The sequence below is a fragment of the Engystomops pustulosus genome, chromosome 1, assembly GCF_040894005.1.
Source record: "Engystomops pustulosus chromosome 1, aEngPut4.maternal, whole genome shotgun sequence".
Taxonomy (NCBI): domain Eukaryota; kingdom Metazoa; phylum Chordata; class Amphibia; order Anura; family Leptodactylidae; genus Engystomops; species Engystomops pustulosus.
The window spans coordinates 95166372-95192277 of NC_092411.1; the positions used below are offsets into that span (position 1 = coordinate 95166372).

At 43.6% G+C, this 25906-nt stretch overlaps 1 protein-coding gene across 1 annotated transcript; it reads right to left on the bottom strand.

Moving 5' to 3' along the window:
- Positions 1-3401: 3401 nt before the first annotated feature.
- RASL10A (RAS like family 10 member A) lies at positions 3402-11891 on the bottom strand. Its single transcript, XM_072148490.1, has 4 exons — positions 11758-11891; positions 10961-11291; positions 7528-7649; positions 3402-4882 (listed from the first exon to the last, which is right to left on the bottom strand). Exons 2-4 carry the CDS (start codon positions 11180-11182, stop codon positions 4621-4623), a joined length of 606 nt encoding a protein of 201 aa, XP_072004591.1. The 5' UTR covers positions 11183-11291; positions 11758-11891; the 3' UTR covers positions 3402-4620.
- Positions 11892-25906: the final 14015 nt, after the last annotated feature.

Below are 25906 nucleotides of genomic sequence, written 5' to 3' on the forward strand. Positions count from 1 at the left end.
AAGGGGTTGTCCACTTTCAGCAAATAATTGAAATGGTTTGTGTAATGAAAAGTTATATTCATTGTTTACACCCGGAGGATAAAAATCTGTCCATGGTGATGTGATGGACAAGCAGGTGTATGAGCCATTATTATCATACTGCTCTGACTACTCTCTGTGATAATAACTGCTCCTGCACCTGCCTGTTCATTACACCCAGAGGATAGAAATCTGTCCATAATGATGTCAACAATGGAGCTTCCAACAGAATCACAGCAAACAGATATCTAGAAAACTGTAATTGGAAAACATAACTCTTCATTTTACAAACAATATCACTTATTTGCTGAAAGTGGACAACCCCTTTAAATCTGTAATAGGCATTATGCGAAAATAAATTCCCCTCCACTGTTCACTAACATCTCCTTATCCACGTTCATCGCTTCCGATTACCTTCTAACATGAGCCGGTGGGATAACGATCTCATTAAACTACCACACAGCAATGTTGACATGGAGAGTAAAGATGCTGTGTCTTGCCTGTAAATGACATGTGAGGCTTCCCTAGATATGTCCTGTGTTGTAGACTGCTTAAATGATGTAATTGTTGGTGCACTGGGTAAGGAGTACTTCATATGGAGTTCTTTTTCAGTAAGCCATTCCAGTCACCCATCCCCCGATCCCTTTCACTTCCGGGCCAGTATTTGGTTTTGGTGTATACAGTTTCCAAGTCCTATTCTTTCTTGAATTCTTTTTTGTAGTTGGACATTGAATGACAAGGTGGCTGACTTTTCTTAATATGCCATGTTAACAAACATAAGATAGAATTTAGTATGCACAGTGTCTGACGCCTCATTCTGCAGTTTAACAGGGATATGGCATCATTATTTAATATAGTCAATGATCTTATTCAGAATCTTTGACTGTTGATAACCACAGTATGTCTTCAGGGGTAAGCTGTACTAAAGCATGTTCATGCCTGTCCACAAAATCCCAACTACACTACGAAACAAAGTTGTAATCTATGGAGACCTTACTTACATTAAGGGTCCATTCACACGCGGTATGCCCGCCGTGCATAGCTCTATCTTTTTGCGGTGTGCAGCCCGGATCGGTGCCACACATGTGTGGCACTGTATCTGCGCCGCGCTGCTATTGCCGTCTATGGGGACGTACATGCGGCCGTATGTACATCCCCGCAGATGGCCATGTGAATGAGCCCTAAGGGTGACAAAGCGCCCATAAACGCTGTCACTACCAAACAGCAGAGGAAGCGACGGTCTGTAACTATTGAATTTGGTTCTGCAAACATACTCTTCCAGAACAACCAGCTTTTCTGTGGACTTCCCAACAGCTCCGTCTCTTCTTGCACTAGAAACAGGCATTCCAGTGCTAAACCTCTAAAATTCAGACTAGAAACAAGTGGAATGTGTAGCTTCTGCAGGCCATTTTGCTTTTGTTATTCTGCTGTAATGACCTGCAGGAAATTCTTTAGTGCCCCTTTAGAAGCCAACATTCACTTTACTGGTGTGCTCAGCCATACTGCTGAGCTATTTCCTGCCTAGAGTGGGAATATATATGAGAAATGTATCTTTCCTGAGGCAATGCAAGCTCTAATTGGCTACAATCTTCTAGCCCATAAAGATAGGCCAGTGGTGGCGAACCTATGGCACGGGTGCCAGAGGTGGCACTCAGAGCCTTTTCTGTGGGCACCCAGGCCATCACCAGAGATGACTCCAGGTATCTTCCTGCAGTCCCAGACAGCCCAGGACTTGATGTGCACAGAGCTAGCTGGGACTACTGGAGGAGTGGAAGGTGTGGACAGATCTATATTATCTTTGTAGCTGCTGCCCTGACAATTCTTCCTGTTTATGTGACCCTGGAGAGAAGCTACAATGATCATCCAAATTTCTTCTATTTTCTGCTTTATTGGTGTCCTCAGGTGCTGATATGAATGAAAGCTGTGACAGAGAAGGGAGTATAAGTCACAAATTAAATTTCTGTGTTGGCACTTTGCGATAAATAAGCGGGTCTTGGTCTTAGTTTGGGCACTCTGTCTCTAAAAGGTTCGCCATCAGTGAGATAGGCTCTGAGCTTCAGGGTCTTGAGATTATGCTGAGAATGCATCATTGGCTCGGCTCCCTGGAGATTGATACACCCTAGCTGACCACTGTCCAGGCTGAAGTACTTGTTGCTGCTTCCTGCTTTCCAGGGAACTTCTATTTCTGTTATCTAGCTAGCCAACTGAACAGCCTGCTTGCCCTCAGAGAGATGAATTCTGAAAGGAATTATCTGCTGCTAAGAGTTCACTTAATAAAGGAACAATGAATTTGAATAATCTCTGCCTTTTTTTGTGAATCCTTGTCTAGCCCCTACCATCAAGGGCCTTTTACCATCTACAATGGACCTGTCGCCTACACACATGCTTGCTTCACCCTGCTTCCCCTGACAGGTATGGATGAGGGCTATACTAGGATGGAGCTACCTTGACATAAGTAGCTAGGCTGCAACCAAGCCAGGGTCTCCATACACTGTTTGGCCCCCGGTGGGGATGTTGCACTGCCAATAGTAGTTTCTGGAGGAATATCTGTCAGATTCAAACCATTGTCTGTGTGTCTCTCTCTCGAACAATTTCCAGGATCCTTTAATATCTGGTTCATAATGGTGGTCTGGTTTAGATAACTTTTAAAGAACCCCCATAGTCTGGATCTGATCAGTCCTGTATTTTTGTGTATATTCTGCACAATAATACTAGTGCTCTTCATGTAGCATTATTATTGGTTACATTGGTCTGTAAGTGTATGCTTGTCCACTACCATGTAATTAGATGTTTTATGCCCCCCCCACACACACACTTTTTTTTTTTTAACCAAAGGGCTTACATATGTATGGGAGTAGCGAAAGTGTGACTAAACAAACAAAAATGTAGTCCTGCGCTTATTGTTTGTTTGGCAGGGGGAATCATTGACATTTTTTATGCTTATCTTGTCTGCAAAATTTTACAAAAACAACTCTGGCATGTTTTCTAATGGTAATATTATAATAGATTTATTTTGGGTAACCGCTCGCAAAAAAAAAATCTTTGTATTATATTTTAAAAGCAATTTTCCTTGAAATATTATTTTAACTACTACTAATAATATAACTGCTAGTAATAAGCCCAACAATTGAACCATAAAAGAGTCTACATGAAATCACACATAAAGGACATGGGACAACAAGGAGAACATTTTATGGAAAGGCTTTAAATTCTAGCTTAGTCTTTCCATTTAATCAGAATAGCTTTCCATCTGTACATAAAACTGTCAATGACTGCATGGGGGAAGGGAAGAGAAATTGGAGAGGAATGACACAGGAGCTCAAATGAGGTGTAAAATATAAAAGTTCTAAATGTAAATTTTATAAATGCTAAAAAAAAATACTAAAAAACAATTTTTTTTTCTTGTATATTTATTCAAATGCTGCTGTTACGAATCATAGTGGAACAAAAATCCATATATATGAATATACATTAACAAATCACTCTGCATATATTAACCAACCCCCATCCCAAAGGGGTATGCACCAGAATTGCATTATACATGTGATAAAATATCGTCATGTTTCGAGTAAATGAGGTATGACAAATGTTAACTAGACCTTTTATACATCATCGTGTACTAATAATAAAATGGATATAATGACAGGGAGTTAATGGAGGAGCCCTTTTATTGCTGTGTGACATGACAGGTGGAGAGGGAGACTTTTTTGCTTTTTTGTGTACAAAGGCCTTCTATTATCATAGGCTTCGATATGGTAATATTTGTGTTTGACATACTACAGAATCCTCATAGAACATAAGGCTGAGCGGAGGATACAGGACTATTGCCTTGTGTCAAAACTGGCTTCCATGTATCGATGCTATCTCAGAGAATGTGGCCTTGTTGGACATTTTGTCATTCTTCTAGTACAGTATAGGAAAGAGAAGGTATGGTTTATTCTTCTGCTTATTCATCTGACAGCTATCCTCCTCAATCCCTTCATTAATATTCCGCCAATTAGATGTGTTAATTCAGTTAGTAAATGGGATAACAAACAAACAAATTAGCTGATCCCATATGCGACTATTGAATGATCCCCCAAAAGGTGTATACCAAGTTAAAGAAAGTCTCTACCCAATCGGCAAATTATTACCTACAGAACTGACCCACAGTGGGGATAGATCTATAATAGGTACATTTCTCTTTATTCATTTTTTTAACCAACAATGGGCCAGTTTTAAGAAACTTTTATCCCCAGAAACCCTTTTAACCTGATTTTTTTTTTTATAGTGATCAGTCAACTTAAACTATCACTTATAGGGATTTTCTAGCACATTAATAGATTCTTTTAAGATACTTTTACTTCATGTTAAACATTTCTTAGCCCAACAGCATCCATACAAGTGTGGCCCTCCCTGGTACTGCAACTCAGCTTATTCAAGTAAATGAAGCAGGTGCAGCGAGTCATACATTGATAAACCATCCCAAAGATATCCTGGAATCCACTGCACCTTTACATTGCAATTAATATGCCTGATGGATTTTCCTACAAGGACACTAGTCTGAAACAGTTTTGATATATGAAGCCAGTGTTCGTTATTGGGTTTACAGACCTAACTTTATTACATTACAATGCATCGCTCTCTGTGAAGTGCCCCCTGCAGGCAGATGCTGGGTGTGTGACTCCTGCTTCTTGTGGTGGTGCTGATGAGGAGCTCCTTAAAAAGCAATAGGATGTGCCAGTTGTTACGGGCGGAACATTCCAAATATCCACATTTCCAGCTCTTCTTTACCAGGATAGATAGGACATGGCGCGGTACAAAGCGATGCTTCTGTTGGTCTCTCTTATTTCCAACTACCACAATAAGAGGGGGTTTGCTGGTGCTGCAGAATAACAGACAGTAGTGTCAATTCATTTCTTAGAAATATTGATTTAAAGGCAGAATAAAAAGGATTTCTGTCAAAGAACATTAGGCGGATGCCTATTTGCACATGACATGCATCTAAATCTGCAGTGAATTTACATGTAATACAATCCGATTCATGATGGACTTCCACATGTGTCTTCAAATACCACAGTGATTTCTCCTCTTCCATTAAGGGAATGTGAATCTTCAGGATAAAAATGATATGTTATAGAGAATAAATTCCCCAAATCATGTCAATTTTCATGCGGAAATTTGACATTATTCACAATAAATTAATTCAAATTTTTCCTGTTTTCTATGAAAAAAACTGCTGGAATCATAGATCACCTGCTTCTACTCTCAATCTATTCACATTCTTCATAAAAAAACACAATGCAAAATGATTTTGACTTTGCATCTGCAGCATATCAAGGATTTTCCAAGGTTGTTATATAAAATGTTCAAAATGTTGAAAGCCGCTGCAGAAACCAACCGTTTTTTGCAATGGACATTTCATAATGATCCTGTGCACTGTTTCCCAAACTTAAAGGGATTTTCTGGGACACTTACATTGATGGTCTACACAATTTTGTTTAGTATTGTAACTTATCCTCACAAATTTGAATGGGATTTAGCTGTGTTGTCATGAGGTCATCAATATTCAGGGCTGTATTTGTCATTATGCACGCAAGGGCCTGCGCCTAGAGCGTCCAGATACAGGGGGGGGGGTTGTTCTTCTAGAGCAGTGGTGGCGAACCTATGGCACGGGTGCCAGAGGTGGCACTCGGAGCCCTTTCTGTGGGCACTCAGGCCATCACTGCAGGACAGAGTTCACCAAACAGGACCAAATCCACCAAAACTTAAGAGTTGCTGCTCTCATTGCTATTTTAAAGTGACACTTCATTGGCTCTTTGGAACTGCGGAAAAAATGAGAAGGTGTTGACAGAAGTGCATTATCTTTGGAGGTCCTCCTGCTAGACCCACCATTCTTCCTGTACAGAGAGACCCTGGAGAGAAGCCATCTGTCCTCTTTCTTTCAACTGTATTGGTAGAGTTAGGCGGCCGATACAATTGAATGGTGTAGAAGAACAGGTAGCAATAAGTTACTGCTTAAAATGCCATGTTGGCACTTCACGTTAAATAAGTGGATTATGGTTGTAGTTTGGGCACTCTCTAAAAGGTTCGCCATCACTGTTCTAGAGTTTGTTTTTTTTTCCCATTTTTCTTTATTTTCATTCCTTAGATTTCATTCCTTTTCAGAGAACCAGAGAGTCTACTTATACAGGAGTAAAGGAATTGGTGTCATGATGTATAGGCTTGAAGCATAAAATAGTGTGACACAAGTGGTAAGAGGTGGGGACATAGTGGATAACAGTATATTGGAGTGGGGCATGCAAGGGTTAACGTCTTCAGGAATGGGGGCTTCATTTGGTAATAGTCTTTAGGGGTGGGCTTTTACCTATAGGATTACAGTTGATGAATATCACTAAGCTTATATTCTTTGTATATACAGTATAGCATAATATAATATTAAGTAAAAAAAAAAAAGCAAATCATAATGGGGTAGCATAAAAAATGTGGGTGTTTTCAGCTGTGCCTAGGGCAATGTCAGCTGTAAATACAGCCCTACCAATATTGTAATATTGGAGAAACCCTTTAACGTCACTTTGCAATCTATTGTTCTGAAGCTGTAAACGTGAATTTTTTAATATAAATTTCTATTTATGTAATCTATATAAATTTCACATTTTACGGGCAGGATGTGATTCACTCTAGGTTCCATATACTTTGTCATACGTCGTCTGTTTATAGACTGATTAAAGGGGTTGGCCACTTTACCTCTTGTTTTTTGTAATGTGTGTGTAAGTGTGGGGGGCAGGATATTAGGCAATTTACCAATATACATCTATAGAAAGTTCTCCTCTGCTTTCTTGATGTGTAAAGTGAAGCCTCCTGTCTTTTACCTTATCAGCCAGACATTCCCGTCCATAAAATGGCCGCAGATGGAGGGTCATGTGATATTTGTCCATGACCCTGCCAGGATTGTTTATGGACAAATAGAGATCACATGACTCCCCATCTTCAGCCATTCTATGGGCATAAATGTCTGGCTGATAACAGAAAAGGAAACGGTGTAACAAAATGAATTGCATGTTTCGTATCCACAGCATGTCAATGATTTTTTTTTCTTCAAACTGTATTGCAAAAGGTTGAACAAACCACAGACCTCATCTCAAAGCCACAACAGAAACCAATGGTTTTGCAGTGGAAATTCCACAGTGAACCTACCCAATGTTTCCCAAACTTAAAGGAGCTTTTCTAGGACACAGATACTGATGTCTAGATAAGCAGTGTTTGGTTATTTGACCTTTGTACTTATGATTAGGTCATCAATATTATAAACCCAGACTCTGATGTCACTTTGCTACATACAATCGTTTGTGAACATAAACATTTTTATTTCCTTAGAAGTCTTAAAGATATTTAGGAGCAGCACTTCCACATTCTATGGGCAGGATGTGAATCAGTGTGGGTTCCATAGAAGCAGAAGTTATCTATATTATTATATTAGCACAACTTGTCATTACTGTCCCTATTATGACTCAGTACTGTGATTCTGACCTGTCTATGATTTGCTGCCTTAATTGCTTCACATGGTGGAAACTTTCAGGACTGCAGATATCAAACACAAGAATGAAGACTCTGCTGTTCCGGAGACCTCGAAATCGCGGATCCAACCACTCCTGGAAAAGAAACAAGAAGGAAAAGTAAATATTAGAATTAGATGTATTTGGTTCCCTCATGGTATGTTGCAGTGACAGCCTGTTATTTACCGTGCATGCTCTGCTAACATGGTAATATTCCCACACAGCCCATTCACTTCTGCTAGTGACAGGTTGTTATTTAGTAAAAACCAGCATGTACAGTATATACAGTAAGCGTGCAGTAACTTCAGATGACAAGAGATTGTCCAGCAGTATGCTGTCAAACTGTATACTGATGTTATGATTGATTATAAACCATTTTCCTGTAGTCTTCATTCTTAAAACTATATATGATGGCACACACAGCCTCCTCGGTGCGTCTTTATGAAGCTCCCCATGACAGCATTTCCCCCTCGAGTTTACCTGCTTATTTTTAGGGTACCTGTATAATTAAAGATTTTTTTTTGCATAAAACTGGAATTATACAAAAGTACAGCATGGTCCTAGATGTATCGATAGATGACAATGAATGTGACTGGACAACATATCTATATCATTAATAAAACTGTATGTGAGAAGCAGGGCAACAGCTGGCTTACACGGCCATATAAGTCCTGGAGGCTATGCAGCATGCCAGTTACACAGTCGAGGACGAGTTAGCAGAATTCTGAGTTGGGGTATGTCTACTTGTTACCATCTGTAAGCTTCCCTCAGGGAGGGGGCCAATTCATCATAAGTGTATGAGAGGCCCTATAGAAATACACAGAGACACCTTAGGTGTAGATGTTATACTGTTGTGGGCGTATATGGAAATACAGGGAATATAACTGCAACATTGAAATACAGCTCGCCTCTGTTTACATGGCCCCCACTAAGAGCTATTTTGTCATTTGACTTCTCATTAGTCCTATGGGAGACTAGATGAGAGAATATAGATCCATCCCTGGTGGTATGCTTCCTTCATCTTACTGGAATGTAAGCAGGGCACCCCAACATTAAATCAAATTTGTACATTGCGGCTCATTTACTAAGGGTCATGCGTATTTATGTTAGACTGCACCGTTTTCGGCTTGCACAAGTATTTAAGAAGTGTGTGCACTGGGATCATGGCGCATGTGACGCTTTTTGTGACACAGCTGCGCTTGCTGCGAAAGCCCAAGCACTTAGATGCTCCACTACAAAGATGGTGAACTCTGACGGACCTGAGCGGGGGAAGAGACACATTCATGATATCGGGCGCACAATCTTAGTGAATCGCGGCACGGTGCATTACAGACGGACATTGCACTTTCAATGAACTCCGGTGACCCTGTAAGTAAATGTGCCCCATTGAGTTTTAGTCACCAGGTCACTCACCTACAGTGATTTGGTTATTTTTGCCCTTACTATCTTTTAACACATATCGAATAAAGGTTACTATCGCACACTATCACTATTGATTTGTGAGAGGGTGTGAACTACGGCTCTTCTAGGTAGCTTGCAGTCTCTGGTGTTGGTACACTACAGATGGAGTCAGAAGCAAACAGAGGCACATTTACTCGTACTAAGGGTCGTGCACATTCTTTTCAGTGTAAACTGCTTGGCACATGTATTTAATAAATGTCCATGCCACAAATGTATCGCACGTGACCCTTTTGTGTCACGGCTACACTATTCTTAATGCAACACAAATTTCTGCACTGAAGGGGGTGTTCTGATGTTCAGTCACACCGTGCGCCAAATTTATAATGCAAAGTCCGGTATAAATGTGTCGCACGGCCTATGTTAAAGGTGAACCAAAAGAAAAAAAAGCGGTGCACTCTGTCGGGGTAGTGCAGAGATCCATGCAGAACGTGCGGCAGAAATCATGAATCTGGCGCCATCTGCACTACACACAGGCAAACTGCACATAGTACACACTGCACTGTTCTTAGTAAATGTGCCCCATATTGTAGCAGCTTTCTAAATCTAACAGCCGACTCACCTCCCACTGAAGTGAATCCTTGATGGTTACTGCATGGCTCTGTCCGTAAAGCTATTGGTGGGAGTGTTGCATGTTCCAAACCAACTGATCTCCTGTCATTAATAGTTTTAGCCTGGAAAACCACTTTAACCCCTTAAGACCATTTTTCGTATCTGCGTTTACTATTCTCACTCCCCACTTTCAAAATTTCCTAACTTTTTTATATTTCTGTATACAGAGTTATATAAGGGCTTATTTTCTGCTTGACAAATTGCACCTCCTAGTGATGGTATTTAATATCCCAAACAGTCTACCAGGAAGATGGAAAAAAATTTCAAGTGTAAAAGAATTTTAAAAAAAATTAAAAAAAAATTAACACCATTTTCTTCGGGGCCCTGTTTTTATGGCTTTAATTGTGTGCTCTAAATGACAACTCCTCCTTATTCTTTGGGTTGGTACAAAATTGGAGTTACCAAATTTATATAGGCTTTATGATGTTTTAGCAGCCAGTAAGTTGTGAAGCCAGTAAGCCAAACCTCTGACTCCTCAATTTACCGAACTTAGACTCCAACTCCAGCTTCACCAAAATGGTCACTAACTCTGCATGAGATAAATGGAGGCATTGCTTCCCAGTGCCTTTTTCCAGTCCAGTCCAGATGGTGCTGAATGACAGGCCTGTGAGTCTCAGACTCCCAACTGTCACAGCAATGTATTGTTGCCCTCCCCATGATGAGGTCATGGGGGAGGACTATGATCGGCACAAAGATGGCAGCACCAGCCTTTAAATGCCCTTGACAGTTGTGCACAGGGCATTTTAATGGTTAATAGTCACAAATGGTGCCAGCTTGTGAACCTTTTCATACACTCGCTGCCGCACCATGATGTTGGGGAATGTCATGGTGTGCCAAGGGGTTAAAATTTTAGCTTTACATTCTGACAAGTATGATAAAATTTGTCGCTATCTAATGGTTTATACATGTGGATGACGCAGTTTATTCCATAGAATAATACTACTTCCTATTTTTTGGATAAAATGATCACTGGGTGTTACTATTCCCCTTTCAAGGACACAACGACTCAAAAAAAAAAGTAAGGCCAGCGGAACACAACTGTGGTCGGTCTGTGAATCTCAGATCATGTGCCGGCTGGATTTCATGGATCAAACACGAGGACGGGACTTAGTACATCAAAGTGACACCATACAGATATTATGCAGGACGTCCCTGCTTCTATTGTGTATCCATGTTTATAGTTTGACGCTTTTGTTCTTTGCCAAACTGTAAATCTTAGGAAAAGAATATTATAAAACTGTTATAATGTTTACGATCATATCATGGGACAGATTTTCATGAAATTACCAGAAACAATGCAGCACATGGGCAATTCTAGTGAGTATAGCAAACCTCACCTGTCCTGCAGTGCCTGGATATCTTGGCAGGTTTGGTAAATCCAGGATTAGGAGCTCATACAATCTCTCGCTTAGAACAGCAGAGGCTCGATATAGCTGCCTGCTCTCTGTTGGAGTGTATTCCTCCTGGAATTCCTGGGCTACAAACTGCCGGATGATGGAGGTTTTCCCAACTCCAGGTGCCCCCAATACTGCCACCTGCACGGTCTGCACCATGGTCATAAGCACATCGGATCTCCTTCACTTACACATGTCCATTAGCAATGCATTCAAGCCATGAGCCACTATTACCTTATCATCTTCAAGGCAGGTGGCATTCTCATTCTGAGATCTGTAACAGCAAAGTACAAAATTACCTTCAATTCAAATGTATGTTTCTATAAAATAACAATGCAACACCTTATGAATGATTTAAGGGACAATAAACCTATTGTGCGGTGTGATTTTATAATCCATTGTTCTCCTAAAACAGCAATGTCAGGCTAGAGAAAGGTGTCTGTACTAATGTAACATTGATTCATTACTGTACAACATACACCACAAATACAGGTATAGATAGCTAAAAGCCCTGCACACAAGGCAGCTTGGACATGGACACTGTGCTGGGAGTATGATATTAAGGCTGCACCTAGCTGGTGAGCACTAGCACTATACAGGTAAGCGGATTACAGTGTCACCAGGCAAGGTCACCTTCAGGTGAATGTAAGGGGATGCCACTGTTTTATATGTCATGAGATCAGTGACAGCACACAAAGTCCTGTCAAACCCTTCCAGCTATGGGTACATGATGGACTTACCTTTTGCGTCCACCTGCAGCAGAATCTCAGACGCAAGCATTAACCTTCAGCACCATGGACAACGGCGGCGCATCCAGCCAGTGTGTTCTGTATACTGTACCTCTGCCCCCTCCCCCACTGCCTCATTACTGCTGACAGCAGCAGGATTCTGGCTACGTGCTGCAGAATACAAATAAGCCCCCCTCCCCCTTATTCTAAACTGCGGCATGTTGGATCAGATCACTGGAGGGGTCGCTATTCACACTAGTAGTGCTGGCCAATTCCTCTACAGTACCCTCAACTAACCTAAGCCTCCAGTGGTTTCCAATACTTACCCAATTCAACAAACTTTGTCATTTTTGTTTCTGACTTTAGTGGATCAATTAGTAAATGATTACATGCAAGCTATTTCATCCATTTTTCTAATGTTTTTCTATGTCATAGCGTTATTTATTTATCTAATCTTTCTATTATCTGTCTTATCTTACATGTGTATAATCTACTATACATCTTTACATATCTATCTATTAATCTATATTGTATAAAAACCAGCATTGGAGGGCCATATAAATAAGCTTAGACATAGCTTATCATAACTAAACTGGCTTTTGTCTTTTAGTATGGGCAGTGAGGATGTCAGTATTAAAAGGGATGTTCATTTCTTACTGAATGCTGCTTAAAAATATCTAAAATGAACTTTGCTGATCCCTCCATCAGTGTCATGGGTCATTCAGGTGTAAGGCTGTGGGCAGACTCAGACAGGCCCACAGGTAAACAGGGGAATCCCCCAGTGGACCTCTCAAGCTAAGCAGTCTCAGAACCCCTTCATGTGAGGTACATAATAGAGAGCCATCACTGTACTTTACACAGATATACAGCATCTTGAAGGGAATCTGCCAGCAGTGTTGACCATACAAATCTGCAGAAATTGTAAGGTATCAGCCCTTGAGAGCTGTGTACCCTTAGAGAAAAACTTAAAGGGAACCTGTCACCACAACCCCAGATGTCTCTCCCCTGGTCCCTAGCTGCCCCCCATCCGTGACATCAGAAAAAGAGACTGGAGCATGTGGGCTTGGGAAAAAAATCCAGGAGCAGACCAACTCCTGCCCCTGGTCTCAGCGTGAGAGCTTGGCAGGGAACCAGGTAAAATACAATATATGATTATATTACTCACAAACATGACAAAAACTAAGCAACATTTGCATGATAAAAATTGGGGGTTGTGGTGACAGGTTCCCTTTAAATGCTGCCCCTTCCATCAGCACCCATAAAGAAACCCTGTCAACACATTTTCACATATACAGCTAGTGACAGCTTCCTATAGAGTCCAGTTAACTAAATGACACCCTTCTTTTAGCTAAAATTGTTTCCCTTACATCCACATAAATCAACTTTATGTTATATTCCCTGGCATCAGTGGGGGCATGTCCTGCTCTCTTTTCCGATCTACTCCTCCCCATGTCCCATGCCTCTTCTCAGCATGTCATGTCCCAGGGTGACATCATCACAGTTTTTTAGCCTCCTAATATTAGGAAACTGTACACCATGAATATATCTGATCATATGAAATCACAGCAGCCTCCATGAACTTCTACTCCTGTACGTCCTCCATGGAATTCTACTTTTCCCCATCCTCCATGGAGGCTATTTTCATTTCATGTGATCATATACTGTACAAACATGAGGTAGATTTTGCAGTTGCAACTACCTCAGATGATGCCATCCTGGTCACATGACTTTAAGTTTAGGGATATTGTAGTGGCACTTATCAATTTCCAACCTTGCCAGTTCTATGTGCTACCATCAAGACCTTTTCACCAAAAAAGGAACAAATATACACAGATTTTTTGCAAAGAATGTGGGCACTAAAATAGAAACTGTCTCAGATTGTTACCAAGAATTCGTAAACAATTTGTTAACATCTGTTTTGTTTACAAATTGTTTACAAATTCTTGGTAACAATCTGAGACAGTTTCTATTTTAGTGCCCACATTCTTTGCAAAAAAACATGACTTTAAGTGTCCAATGATGTAACAGAGCTCTCCATAGAGCAGAATATCATAGTCTGTCAATCAGCAACAAGGAGGCAGGACTATGCAAGCAAAAATGACTATGCAGGACTTGTGTGATGGCCTCACATCAACTTATTTTGTAACATTGCACGCTTGGAAAGGAACCATTGAAGTAAGTACAAGGCTTTTTAATGATAGTTTTTAATGAAGTCTTTATTTTGGGTGGGTTAATTTACATGACAGGTTCTCTTTAAAATCAGTTCCCCTGCTATGCTCGTCCCAATAAATTTTGAAATAAAACTCATCAGAAAATGTTGACAACATTACTAATGACTGACACTACACATGCTGATGCTGTGTCACACACTAGTGGGCTAGTCAGTGACCCAGATGCAGTGCAGTTTCTAGGTAATTTGTTGTACAGGGCAAATCTCAAAAAATCACTCCCCCCCCCCCCCCAAGGTTATAAAATATATACAATGCGCTCCATTTTTTAGCATAAACAGCCCCCCACAAATTAAATATATTAGAAACACACATCTATATATGGATTATAGTGTATATAGGTAGCCAGCATACTGCAGCCCCCTTCTTCCCCAGTATATCTGTAGCCAGCACACTGAAGCCCCCCTCACTCCTTTCCTGTATATAGGTAGCCAGCACACTGAAACAGCCCTTACCCCTCACTGGTAAATAGGATGCCAGCACACTGCAGCCCTCCCGCCAGTTTATGGGTAGCCAGCACGCTGCAGGCCCAGCACATAAAAAAAAAACGAATTACACACCTTCCAGCACTCCCCGCAGCTCGTCGTCTCCCCTCTTTTTTGGCAGTAGCGGGACCCACCTCTTTGTTCTCTGCCAGTGCCCACAGTATGATGTCATAGTGTGCGCACTGGACGAGATCACAGAGCTGGGTCGACTACTGCTGAACAAGAGGGGAGATGACAAGTCATGGGAAGTGGCGGAAGGTGAGTACTTTTTTTTTTTTACTGTGGCAGTGGGAGGCTGTTGGCACCCCCTTTTCTTCCACTGGGTTGCACCCAGGGCTATTGCTCGATTCGCCTGTTGGAAGAAAAATCTATGGCATCTAGTACCTTTCAGGAGACAATCTGATCCAACAGGAAAAGTACTTCATTACAACTTGTCCCAGTCATGGTTTATATTTGCCACCAGATTCTTCAACTTCATCTCCACACTGCAATGTAACCTTGATAACATTGCTTACATAGAGGAACCTCTAATTATTATTAATAAAATATATGCATATAAATAAATAAAAATATAAATACTGTATATACTGTATGTTTTGAAACCCACCACAGTTTATATACAGCCCCCTTAATTTTATATAAAGCCCCCAAAAGCTAATTAAATGCTGCCCTTCATAGTTTTACAGTAAATGTTTATGATGTTGACAGTAAAAAAAAAAATAAAACTAATACTCACCTCCCTGTCCCCATGCCGCTGCAGTCTCCTCTTCTCCTGGGTCTTCTGCTGGGTCGCAGCTCTGTGCTGGGATGTACTTATGGCAAGTCTGTACTTGTGGTGGGTGATTCAGGCGCTGCCCAATTCACCCATGAGTGCGGTGGTGGTCATATCCAGGGACAACTGTCTTAAAGAAATGTATATATATATACACTCACCGGCTAGTAACGGGTTGGACCCCCTTTTGCCTTCAGAACTGCCTCATTTCTTCGTGGCATAGATTCAACAAGGTGCTGGAAGCATTCCTCACAGATTTTGGTCCGTATTGACATGATGGCATCACACAGTTGCCGCAGATTTGTCGGCTGCACATCCATGATGCGAATCTCCCGTTCCACCACATCCCATGCTCTATTGGATTGAGATCTGGTGACTGTGGAGGCCATTTGAGTACAGTGAACTCATTGTCATGTTCAAGAAACCAGTCTGAGATGATTCCAGCTTCGTGGCGCATTATCCTGCTGAAAGTAGCCATCAGATGTTGGGTACATTGTGGTCATAAAGGGACATGGACATGGTCAGCAACAATACTCTGTGTGGCATTGCAACGATGCTCAATTGGTACCAAGGGGCCCAAAGAGTGCCAAGAAAATATTCCCCACACCATGACACCACCACCACCAGCCTGAACTGTTGATACAAGGCAGGATGGATCCATGCTTTCATGTTGTTGACGCCAAATTCTGACCCTACCATCCGAATGTCACAGCAGAAATCGAGACTCATCAGACCAGGCAACATTTTTCCATTCTTCTACTGTCCAATTTTGATGAGCTTGTGCAAATTGTAGCCGCAGTTTCCTGTTCTTAGCTGAAAGGAGTGGCACCCGGAGTGGTCTTCTGCTGCTGTAGCCCGTCTGCCTCAAAGTTTGACGTACTGTGCGTTCAGAGATGCTCTTCTGCCTACCTTGGTTGTAACGGGTGGTGATTTGAGTCACTGTTGCCTTTCTATCAGCTCGAACCAGTCTGCCCATTCTCCTCTGACCTCTGGCATCAACAAGGCATTTCCGCCCACAGAACTGCCGCTCACTGGATGTTTTTTCTTTTTCGGACCATTCTGTGTAAACCCTAGAGATGGTTGTGCATCAAAATCCCAGTAGATCAGCAGTTTCTGAAATACTCAGACCAGCCCTTCTGGCACCAACAACCGTGCCACGTTCAAAGGCACTTAAATCACCTTTCTTTCCCACACTGATGCTCGGTTTGAACTGCAGGAGATTGTCTTGACCATGTCTACATGCCTAAATGCACTGAGTTGCCGCCATGTGATTGGCTGATTAGAAATTAAGTGTTAACGAGCAGTTGGACAGGTGTACCTAATAAAGTGGCCGGTGAGTGTGTATATATTTATATATATATATATATATATATATATATATATATATATATATATAGCAGATTAATTAAATTAGCAGCAATTTAAAAACAAACAGACAAAGCTAGAGTAAACAAATAAACAATAGTTTATGACATTATGAAGGTCTGAAGAGTGGGACTATAATCAAAATCAAGTCTAGTGAACATCATATTGTTCAGGATAGGGTAAGGCAGATAGTGAACCCAACATAACCAGTAGTCCATAGAAAGCCTCATCGCATTGAGTAGGGTAGGCCCACTATCAAGATGACAGGGATCACTACCCATAGCCAAAATGACAGGTGAGAGGTTAACTGAGTTTGACGGAGCACAGATCCTCATGTCTTACTGATAGGTATGAAAAAAATAGCTCAATAACGTCGTGAGACTCACATGTCAACATCATGTGAAAGGATCTATTACAATTGATGGTCTTTATTTCTGCATTCAAACTTTCAAACACAACCAGGGATGCTTGTGCACAAGTGACATGGGTCTTAAGGGGATGTTTCAAACATGTGATGCAGTACCATTGGTTTAAAGCAGCATGTAAATCTGCAATAAAAACACACATAAAAGTCTTCTCCTGCCACAGTGGCTTAGTTGTTAGCATTACAGCTTTGCAGTGCTGGGGTCCTGGGTTCAAGTCCCAGGGTCAACATCTGCAAAGAGTTTGTATGTTCTCCCCATGTTTGCGTGGGTTTCCTCCAACACTCCAAAATATACTGGTAGGTTGATTAGATTGTGATCCCCATGGGGACAGGGACTGATTTGGCAGGCTCTGTGTGCACTCTATAAATAAAGGAATTATTAATATGATCCCAGCCTGTAACATTATAGGTTGTCCGGCAAAAATAGTTAACATATTGGTCACAGCTGAGCCAAGACATTGGCTGCAGCAGTAAACTGCATCCCAGTGGCAGATCATCTGACAACACACACAAAGTAGATACAGAAGCCAGAAACGAGAAGTGCCATTCAATATAAGGATCCATTCACACGCGGTATGCCCGAGAGGAGGTGACTAGAGATGAGCGAGCACTAAAATGCTCGGGTACTCGTTATTCGAGACGAACTTTTCCCGATGCTCGAGTGCTCGTTTCGAGTAACGAGCCCCATTGAAGTCAATGGGAGACTCGAGCATTTTTCAAGGGGACCAAGGCTCTGCACAGGGAAGCTTGGCCAAACACCTGGGAACCTCAGAAAAGGATGGAAACACCACGGAAATGGACAGGAAACAGCAGGGGCAGCATGCATGGATGCCTCTGAGGCTGCTTAAATGCACCATTATGCCAAAATTATGGGCAACAGCATGGCCATGACAGAGTGACAGAATGAAGCTAGATAGCATCTAAAACATCCAATAATTGACCCTGACACTATAGGGGACGGCATGCAGAGGCAGCGGCAGCAGCGGAAGGCTAGAGAGTGGCATGGCGACATACCCTAAATGGACTCAGGCTTCAAACCAATGGGTAGCAGAGAGGAACCAAAGGAGGTGAGCAAGAAGCGCTCAAATAATATTGGTACATGATAAAAGTTTGCCAGTATATTTTGTGGATTACACAGCAGGGTGGCGACAAAGTTAACATGGAAGCCATGAAAACAATCCAAAATTCTGCCTGACACAGCTCGTTTGATAAGGGGACGATGTATGGAGGCAGTGAACTAGTAGTAGATTAAAGGTGCTGCAGTTAAAACTATGTTAGTTGGTTCTTGGCATGGAGCTGGCGCTCCGCTGCCAGGCGAGCTTTCGCCAATCCAAGCCCCTGTCTCTAGGCTACTCCCCAAACAGCACTTCTAAGAACCTTTCGGATAAGATCAAGTGTAGTAGCGTTCTTATAAGTTTGGGATATGGCGGGTGAGGGGAATGTAAACATCTGCGCAAGAAGCGCTGAAATAATATCCGTAAATGAAAAAAGTTTTCCAGTATATTTTGTGGCTTACACAGCAGGGTGGCGACAAAGTTAACAAGTTTGATGTGGAATGCCCTGCAATAGCTCTTGGGCGGTGTGCCTTTTATCACCTAGGCTCAGCAGTTTGAGCACCGCCTGCTGTCGCTTAGCAACGGCACTGCTGCTGTGCCTAGAGCTACCGACTGATGGCGCCATGCCCACGGATGGTAATTCGGAGGAGGAGGAGGTGGAGGAGGGGTGGGAGGATTTGGAGGTATAGTAGGCCTTTGAGACCTGGACCGAGGTAGGCCCCGCAATCCTCTGCGTCGGCAGTATATGACCAGCCCCAGGGTCAGACTCGGTCCCAGCCTGCACCAAGTTAAGTGTAGTAGCGTTCTTATAAGTTTGGGATATGGCGGGTGAGGGGAATGTAAACAGATGCGCAAGAAGCGCATGATGCGCATGGAGCTGGCGCTCCGCTGCTAGGCGAGCTTTCGCCAATCCAAGCCCCTGTCTCTAGGCTACTCCCCAAACAGCACTTCTAAGAACCTTTTGTATAAGATCAAGTGTAGTAGCGTTCTTATAAGTTTAGGATATGGCGGGTGAGGGGAATGTAAACAGATGCGCAAGAAGCGCTGAAATAATATCCGTAAATGGTAAAAGTTTGCCAGTGTATTTTGTGGATAACACAGCAGGGTGGCGACAAAGTTAACAACTTTGATGTGGAATCCATGAAAACAACCCATATTTCGGCCTGACAAACCTCGTTTGATAAAGGGACGATGTATGGAGGCAGCTATATGGACGACTTTTGGAGGTAGCAATGGAGACAACGTGTGGAGGCTGCTATGGAGACAATTCAATTTGGATAGTGCCTGTATGTGGCAGTCCAAAAAATTTTTCAAACCAGAGGAGCAGGTAGGTGGCCCTCCAGAAAAATGGAATAGATTGAGTGCCTGTATGTGGCAGTCCAAAAAATTTTTCAAACCAGAGGAGCAGGTAGGTGGCCCTCCAGAAAAATGGAATAGATTGAGTGCCTGTATGTGGCAGTCCAAAAAATTTTTCAAACCAGAGGAGCAGGTAGGTGGCCCTCCAGAAAAATGGAATAGATTGAGTGCCTGTATGTGGCAGTCCAAAAAATTTTTCAAACCAGAGGAGCAGGTAGGTGGCCCTCCAGAAAAATGGAATAGATTGAGTGCCTGTATGTGGCAGTCCAAAAAATTTTTCAAACCAGAGGAGCAGGTAGGTGGCCCTCCAGAAAAATGGAATAGATTGAGTGCCTGTATGTGGCAGTCCAAAAAATTTTTCAAACCAGAGGAGCAGGTAGGTGGCCCTCCAGAAAAATGGAATAGATTGAGTGCCTGTATGTGGCAGTCCAAAAAAGTTTTTAAACCAGAGGAGCAGGTAGGTGGCCCTCCAGAAAAATGGAATAGATTGAGTGCCTGTATGTGGCAGTCCAAAAAAGTTTTTAAACCAGAGGAGCAGGTAGGTGGCCCTCCAGAAAAATGGAATAGATTGAGTGCCTGTATGTGGCAGTCCCAAAAAATTGTTTAAAACAGAGGACCGGAAAGGTGGCCCTCCAGAAAAATTGAATAGATTGAGTGCCTGTATGTGGCACTCCCAAAAATTGTTTAAAACAGAGGACCGTGTCGGTGGCCCTCCAGAAAAATTAAATGCATAAAGTACTATACCTAGAGCCAGTGGGCCCTGTCAAAAAACAGCCAGTTTCCTCTGCTTTACTGTAGAAAGAGGAGGAGAAGGAGGAAAATGAGGAGGAGGAGGAGTGGATAAATTATTCAGGTTGAGCTTCCTTCACCTGCTGGAGATTTGAAATTAGGAGAAATCCATGCTTTATTCATCTTGATAAGCGTCAGCCTGTCAGCGCTGTCAGTCGACAGGCGTGTACGCTTATCGGTGATGATGCCACCAGCTGCACTGAAAACCCGCTCTGACAAGACGCTAGCGGCAGGGCAGGCAAGAACCTCCAAGGCGTAGAGCGCCAGTTCGTGCCACATGTCCAGCTTTGAAACCCAGTAGTTGTAGGGAGCTGTGTGATCATTTAGGACGATGGTATGGTCAGCTACGTACTCCCTCACCATCTTTCTGTAAAGATCAGCCCTACTCTGCCGAGACTGGGGACAGGTGACAGTGTCTTGCTGGGGTGACATAAAGCTGGCAAAAGCCTTGTAAAGCGTACCCTTGCCAGTGCTGGACAAGCTGCCTGCTCGCCTACTCTCCCTCGCTACTTGTCCCGCAGAACTACGCACTCTGCCGCTAGCGCTGTCAGAAGGGAAATACTGTTTCAGCTTGTGCACCAGGGCCTGCTGGTATTCATGCATTCTCACACTCCTTTCCTCTCCAGGGATGAGAGTGGAAAGATTTTGCTTGTACCGTGGGTCCAGGAGAGTGAACACCCAGTAATCGGTGCTGGAATAAATTCTTTGAACGCGAGGGTCACGGGATAGGCAGCCTAGCATGAAATCTGCCATATGCGCCAGAGTACCAACGCGTAAGAATTCACTCCCCTCACTGGCCTGACTGTCCATTTCCTCCTCCTCCAACTCCTCTTCTTCTGCCCATACACGCTCAACAGTGTAGGACTCAACAATGGTCCCCTCTTGTGTCTCGCCAACATTCTCCTCCTCTTCCTCCTCATCCTCCTCCACCTCCACCTCCTCCGATATGCGCTGAGAAACAGACCTAAGGGTGCTTTGGCTATCAACAAGGGAATCTTCTTCCCCTGTCTCTTGTGAGGAGCGCAAAGCTTCCGACTTCATGCTGACCAGAGAGTTTTTCAACAGGCCAAGCAGCGGGATGGTGAGGCTGATGATGGCGGCATCACCACTGACCATCTGTGTTGACTCCTCAAAGTTACTCAGCACCTGACAGATATCAGACATCCACGTCCACTCCTCATTGTAGACTTGAGGAAGCTGACTGACCTGACTACCAGTTCTGGTGGAAGTTGACATCTGGCAGTCTACAATCGCTCGGCGCTGCTGGTAAACTCTGGATAACATGGTCAGTGTTGAATTCCACCTCGTGGGCACGTCGCACAACAGTCGGTGAGCGGGCAGTTGGAGGCGGCGCTGCGCTGCCCTGAGAGTGGCAGCATCTGTGCTGGACTTCCTGAAATGCGCACAGATGCGGCGCACCTTCGTGAGCAAATCAGACAGATTGGGGTATGTCTTGAGGAAACGCTGAACTATCAGATTTAACACATGGGCCAGGCATGGCACATGTGTCAGTCTGCCGAGTTGCAGAGCCGCCACCAGGTTACGGCCGTTGTCACACACAACCATGCCTGGCTTCAGGTTCAGCGGTGCCAGCCACAGATCAGTCTGCGCCGTGATGCCCTGTAATAGTTCTTGGGCGGTGTGCCTTTTATCGCCTAGGCTCAGCAGTTTGAGCACCGCCTGCTGTCGCTTAGCGACGGCACTGCTGCTGTGCCTAGAGCTACCGACTGATGGCGCCATGCCCACGGATGGTCGTTCGGAGGAGGAGGTGGAGGAGGGGTGGGAGGAGGAGGAGGCATAGTAGGCCTCAAACACCTGGACCGAGGTAGGCCCCGCAATCCTCGGCGTCGGCAGTATATGACCAGCCGCAGGGTCACACTCGGTCCCAGCCTCCACCAAGTTAACCCAATGTGCCGTCAGAGATATATAGTGGCCCTGCCCGGCAGCACTCGTCCACGTGTCCGTGGTCAGGTGGACCTTGTCAGAAACGGCGTTGGTCAGGGCACGGATTATGTTGTCTGACACGTGCTGGTGCAGGGCTGGGACGGCACATCGGGAAAAGTAGTGGCGGCTGGGGACCGAATACCGAGGGGCGGCCGCCGCCATGAGGCTGCGAAAGGCCTCGGTCTCTACTAGCCTATAGGGCAGCATCTCCAGGCTTAGCAATCTGGAGATGTGCACATTAAGGGCTTGGGCGTGCGGGTGGGTTGCACTATATTTGCGTTTCCGCTGCAGCGTCTGGGGTATGGAGAGCTGAACGCTGGTGGATGCTGTGGAGGATCGTGGAGGTGACGATGGGGTTTTTGTGGCAGGGTCCTGGGCAGGGGGCTGACTATCAGCTGACACAGGGGAAGGAGCAGTGATGTGCACGGCCGGAGGTGAACGCGCTTGTTGCCACTGAGTGGGGTGTTTAGCATTCATATGCCTGCGCATACTGGTGGTAGTTAAGCTAGTAGTGGTGGAACCCCTGCTGATCCTGGTTTGGCAAATGTGGCACACCACAGTCCGTCGGTCATCCGGTGTTTCCTTAAAGAACCTCCAGACTTCTGAAAATCTAGCCCTCGCCGCAGGAGCCCTCGCCACGGGAGCTTCACTAGTTGACACATTTGGCGCTGATGCACCAGCTCTGGCCCTGCCTCTCCGTCTGGCCCCACCACTGCCTCTTCCAACCTGTTCTGGTCGAGGACTCTCCTCCGTCTCAGAAGCACTGTGTTCACCCGGCCTCTCAACCCAGCTTGGGTCTGTCACCTCATCATCCTCCGATCCCTCAGTCTGCTCCCCCCTCGGACTTCCTGCCCTGACAACAACTTCCCCACTGTCTGACAACCGTGTCTCCTCATCGTCGGACACCTCTTTACACACTTCTTCCACTACGTCAACAAGGTCATCATCACCCACAGACTGCGACTGGTGGAAAACCTGGGCATCGGAAAATTGCTCATCAGCAACCGGACAAGTGGTTTGTGACTGTGGGAAGGGTCCAGAAAACAGTTCCTCAGAGTATGCCGGTTCAAATGGCAAATTTTGCTGGGAGGGGGCAGACTGGGGGGGAGGAGGCTGAGGTGCAGGAGCTGGAGGAGTGCCGATTTCGGTGACATGGGTGGACTGCGTGGAAGACTGACTGGTGGACAAATTGCTCGAAGCATTGTCGGCAATCCACAACATCACCTGTTCGCACTGTTCTGGCCTCAACAGTGCTCTACCACGATTCCCAGTAACTTCAGACATGAACCTAGGGAGTGTAGCTCTGCGGCGTTCCCCTGCTCCCCTGGTGTCTCACCCCGCCCAGGACCACGGCCTCTGACCCCTGCAGTAGTTGGACGCCCACGTCCCCGCCCTCGTCCTCTACCCCTAGCCCTCGGGTTAAACATTTTGAAAATGAGAGTTATAACTTGTATTTTTTTTTTAACTTTTTTTTTTTTTTTTTGTGTTTTTTAGTTTTTAAAACCAAACGATGCTATCCTATTGCTATGGCTATTTTCTAGCCAAGTATTACAGCACACTACTATGCCAGATGAGATGACGCTGAGTTATGAAAAAAATAAACGTAAAATAAAAAAGGAAATGGCAGACTGTGCCTAGTTGAAATACAACCCCGGGCCCTAATAAATTTTCCCACTTCGGTCTTTGCGATGGATATGTGCGTCACTAAAACACAGTGGTCGCAAGTCTGACTCCAAATTGCTCCCAATTTGATAGTAGATGCACTGCAGCAAGTACAGCCACCAGCAGATCAACCAGAAATCAAATATATATAACGCTACTGTAGGCGTAATTAAGACGTTTGTATTCTCCTATGGCTATTTTCTAGCCAAGTATTACAGCACACTACTATGCCAGATGAGATGACGCTGAGTTATGAAAAAAATAAACGTAAAATAAAAAAGGAAATGGCAGACTGTGCCTAATTGAAATACAACCCCGGGCCCTAATAAATTTTCCCACTTCGGTCTTTGCGATGGATATGTGCGTCACTAAAACACAGTGGTCGCAAGTCTGACTCCAAATTGCTCCCAATTTGATAGTAGATGCACTGCAGCAAGTACAGCCACCAGCAGATCAACCAGAAATCAAATATATATAACGCTACTGTAGGCGTAATTAAGACGTTTGTATTCTCCTATGGCTATTTTCTAGCCAAGTATTACAGCACACTACTATGCCAGATGAGATGACGCTGAGTTATGAAAAAAATAAACGTAAAATAAAAAAGGAAATGGCAGACTGTGCCTAGTTGAAATACAACCCCGGGCCCTAATAAATTTTCCCACTTCGGTCTTTGCGATGGATATGTGCGTCACTAAAACACAGTGGTCGCAAGTCTGACTCCAAATTGCTCCCAATTTGATAGTAGATGCACTGCAGCAAGTACAGCCACCAGCAGATCAACCAGAAATCAAATATATATAACGCTACTGTAGGCGTAATTAAGACGTTTGTATTCTCCTATGGCTATTTTCTAGCCAAGTATTACAGCACACTACTATGCCAGATGAGATGACGCTGAGTTATGAAAAAAATAAACGTAAAATAAAAAAGGAAATGGCAGACTGTGCCTAATTGAAATACAACCCCGGGCCCTAATAAATTTTCCCACTTCGGTCTTTGCGATGGATATGTGCGTCACTAAAACACAGTGGTCGCAAGTCTGACTCCAAATTGCTCCCAATTTGATAGTAGATGCACTGCAGCAAGTACAGCCACCAGCAGATCAACCAGAAATCAAATATATATAACACTACTGTAGGCGTAATTAAGACGTTTGTATTCTCCTATGGCTATTTTCTAGCCAAGTATTACAGCACACTACTATGCCAGATGAGATGACGCTGAGTTATGAAAAAAATAAACGTAAAATAAAAAGAAACTGGCAGACTGTGCCTAATTGAAATACAACCCCGGGCCCTAATAAATTTTCCCACTTCGGTCTTTGCGATGGATATGTGCGTCACTAAAACACAGTGGTCGCAAGTCTGACTCCAAATTGCTCCCAATTTGATAGTAGATGCACTGCAGCAAGTACAGCCACCAGCAGATCAACCAGAAATCAAATATATATAACGCTACTGTAGGCGTAATTAAGACGTTTGTATTCTCCTATGGCTATTTTCTAGCCAAGTATTACAGCACACTACTATGCCAGATGAGATGACGCTGAGTTATGAAAAAAATAAACGTAAAATAAAAAGAAACTGGCAGACTGTGCCTAATTGAAATACAACCCCGGGCCCTAATAAATTTTCCCACTTCGGTCTTTGCGATGGATATGTGCGTCACTAAAACACAGTGGTCGCAAGTCTGACTCCAAATTGCTCCCAATTTGATAGTAGATGCACTGCAGCAAGTACAGCCACCAGCAGATCAACCAGAAATCAAATATATATAACGCTACTGTAGGCGTAATTAAGACGTTTGTATTCTCCTATGGCTATTTTCTAGCCAAGTATTACAGCACACTACTATGCCAGATGAGATGACGCTGAGTTATGAAAAAAATAAACGTAAAATAAAAAGAAACTGGCAGACTGTGCCTAATTGAAATACAACCCCGGGCCCTAATAAATTTTCCCACTTCGGTCTTTGCGATGGATATGTGCGTCACTAAAACACAGTGGTCGCAAGTCTGACTCCAAATTGCTCCCAATTTGATAGTAGATGCACTGCAGCAAGTACAGCCACCAGCAGAT

Excerpts from the sequence above, each read along its gene's own strand:
- RASL10A (XM_072148490.1), bottom strand. The coding sequence starts at position 11,182 with ATGACCATGGTGCAGACCGTGCAGGTGGCAGTATTGGGGGCACCTGGA. Across the intron at positions 7,650-10,960 it reads ATCCAGGCACTGCAGGACAG|GAGTGGTTGGATCCGCGATT; the intron begins GTGAGGTTTGCT and ends TTTCTTTTCCAG. Across the intron at positions 4,883-7,527 it reads AGGCAGCAAATCATAGACAG|CACCAGCAAACCCCCTCTTA; the intron begins GTCAGAATCACA and ends GTTATTCTGCAG.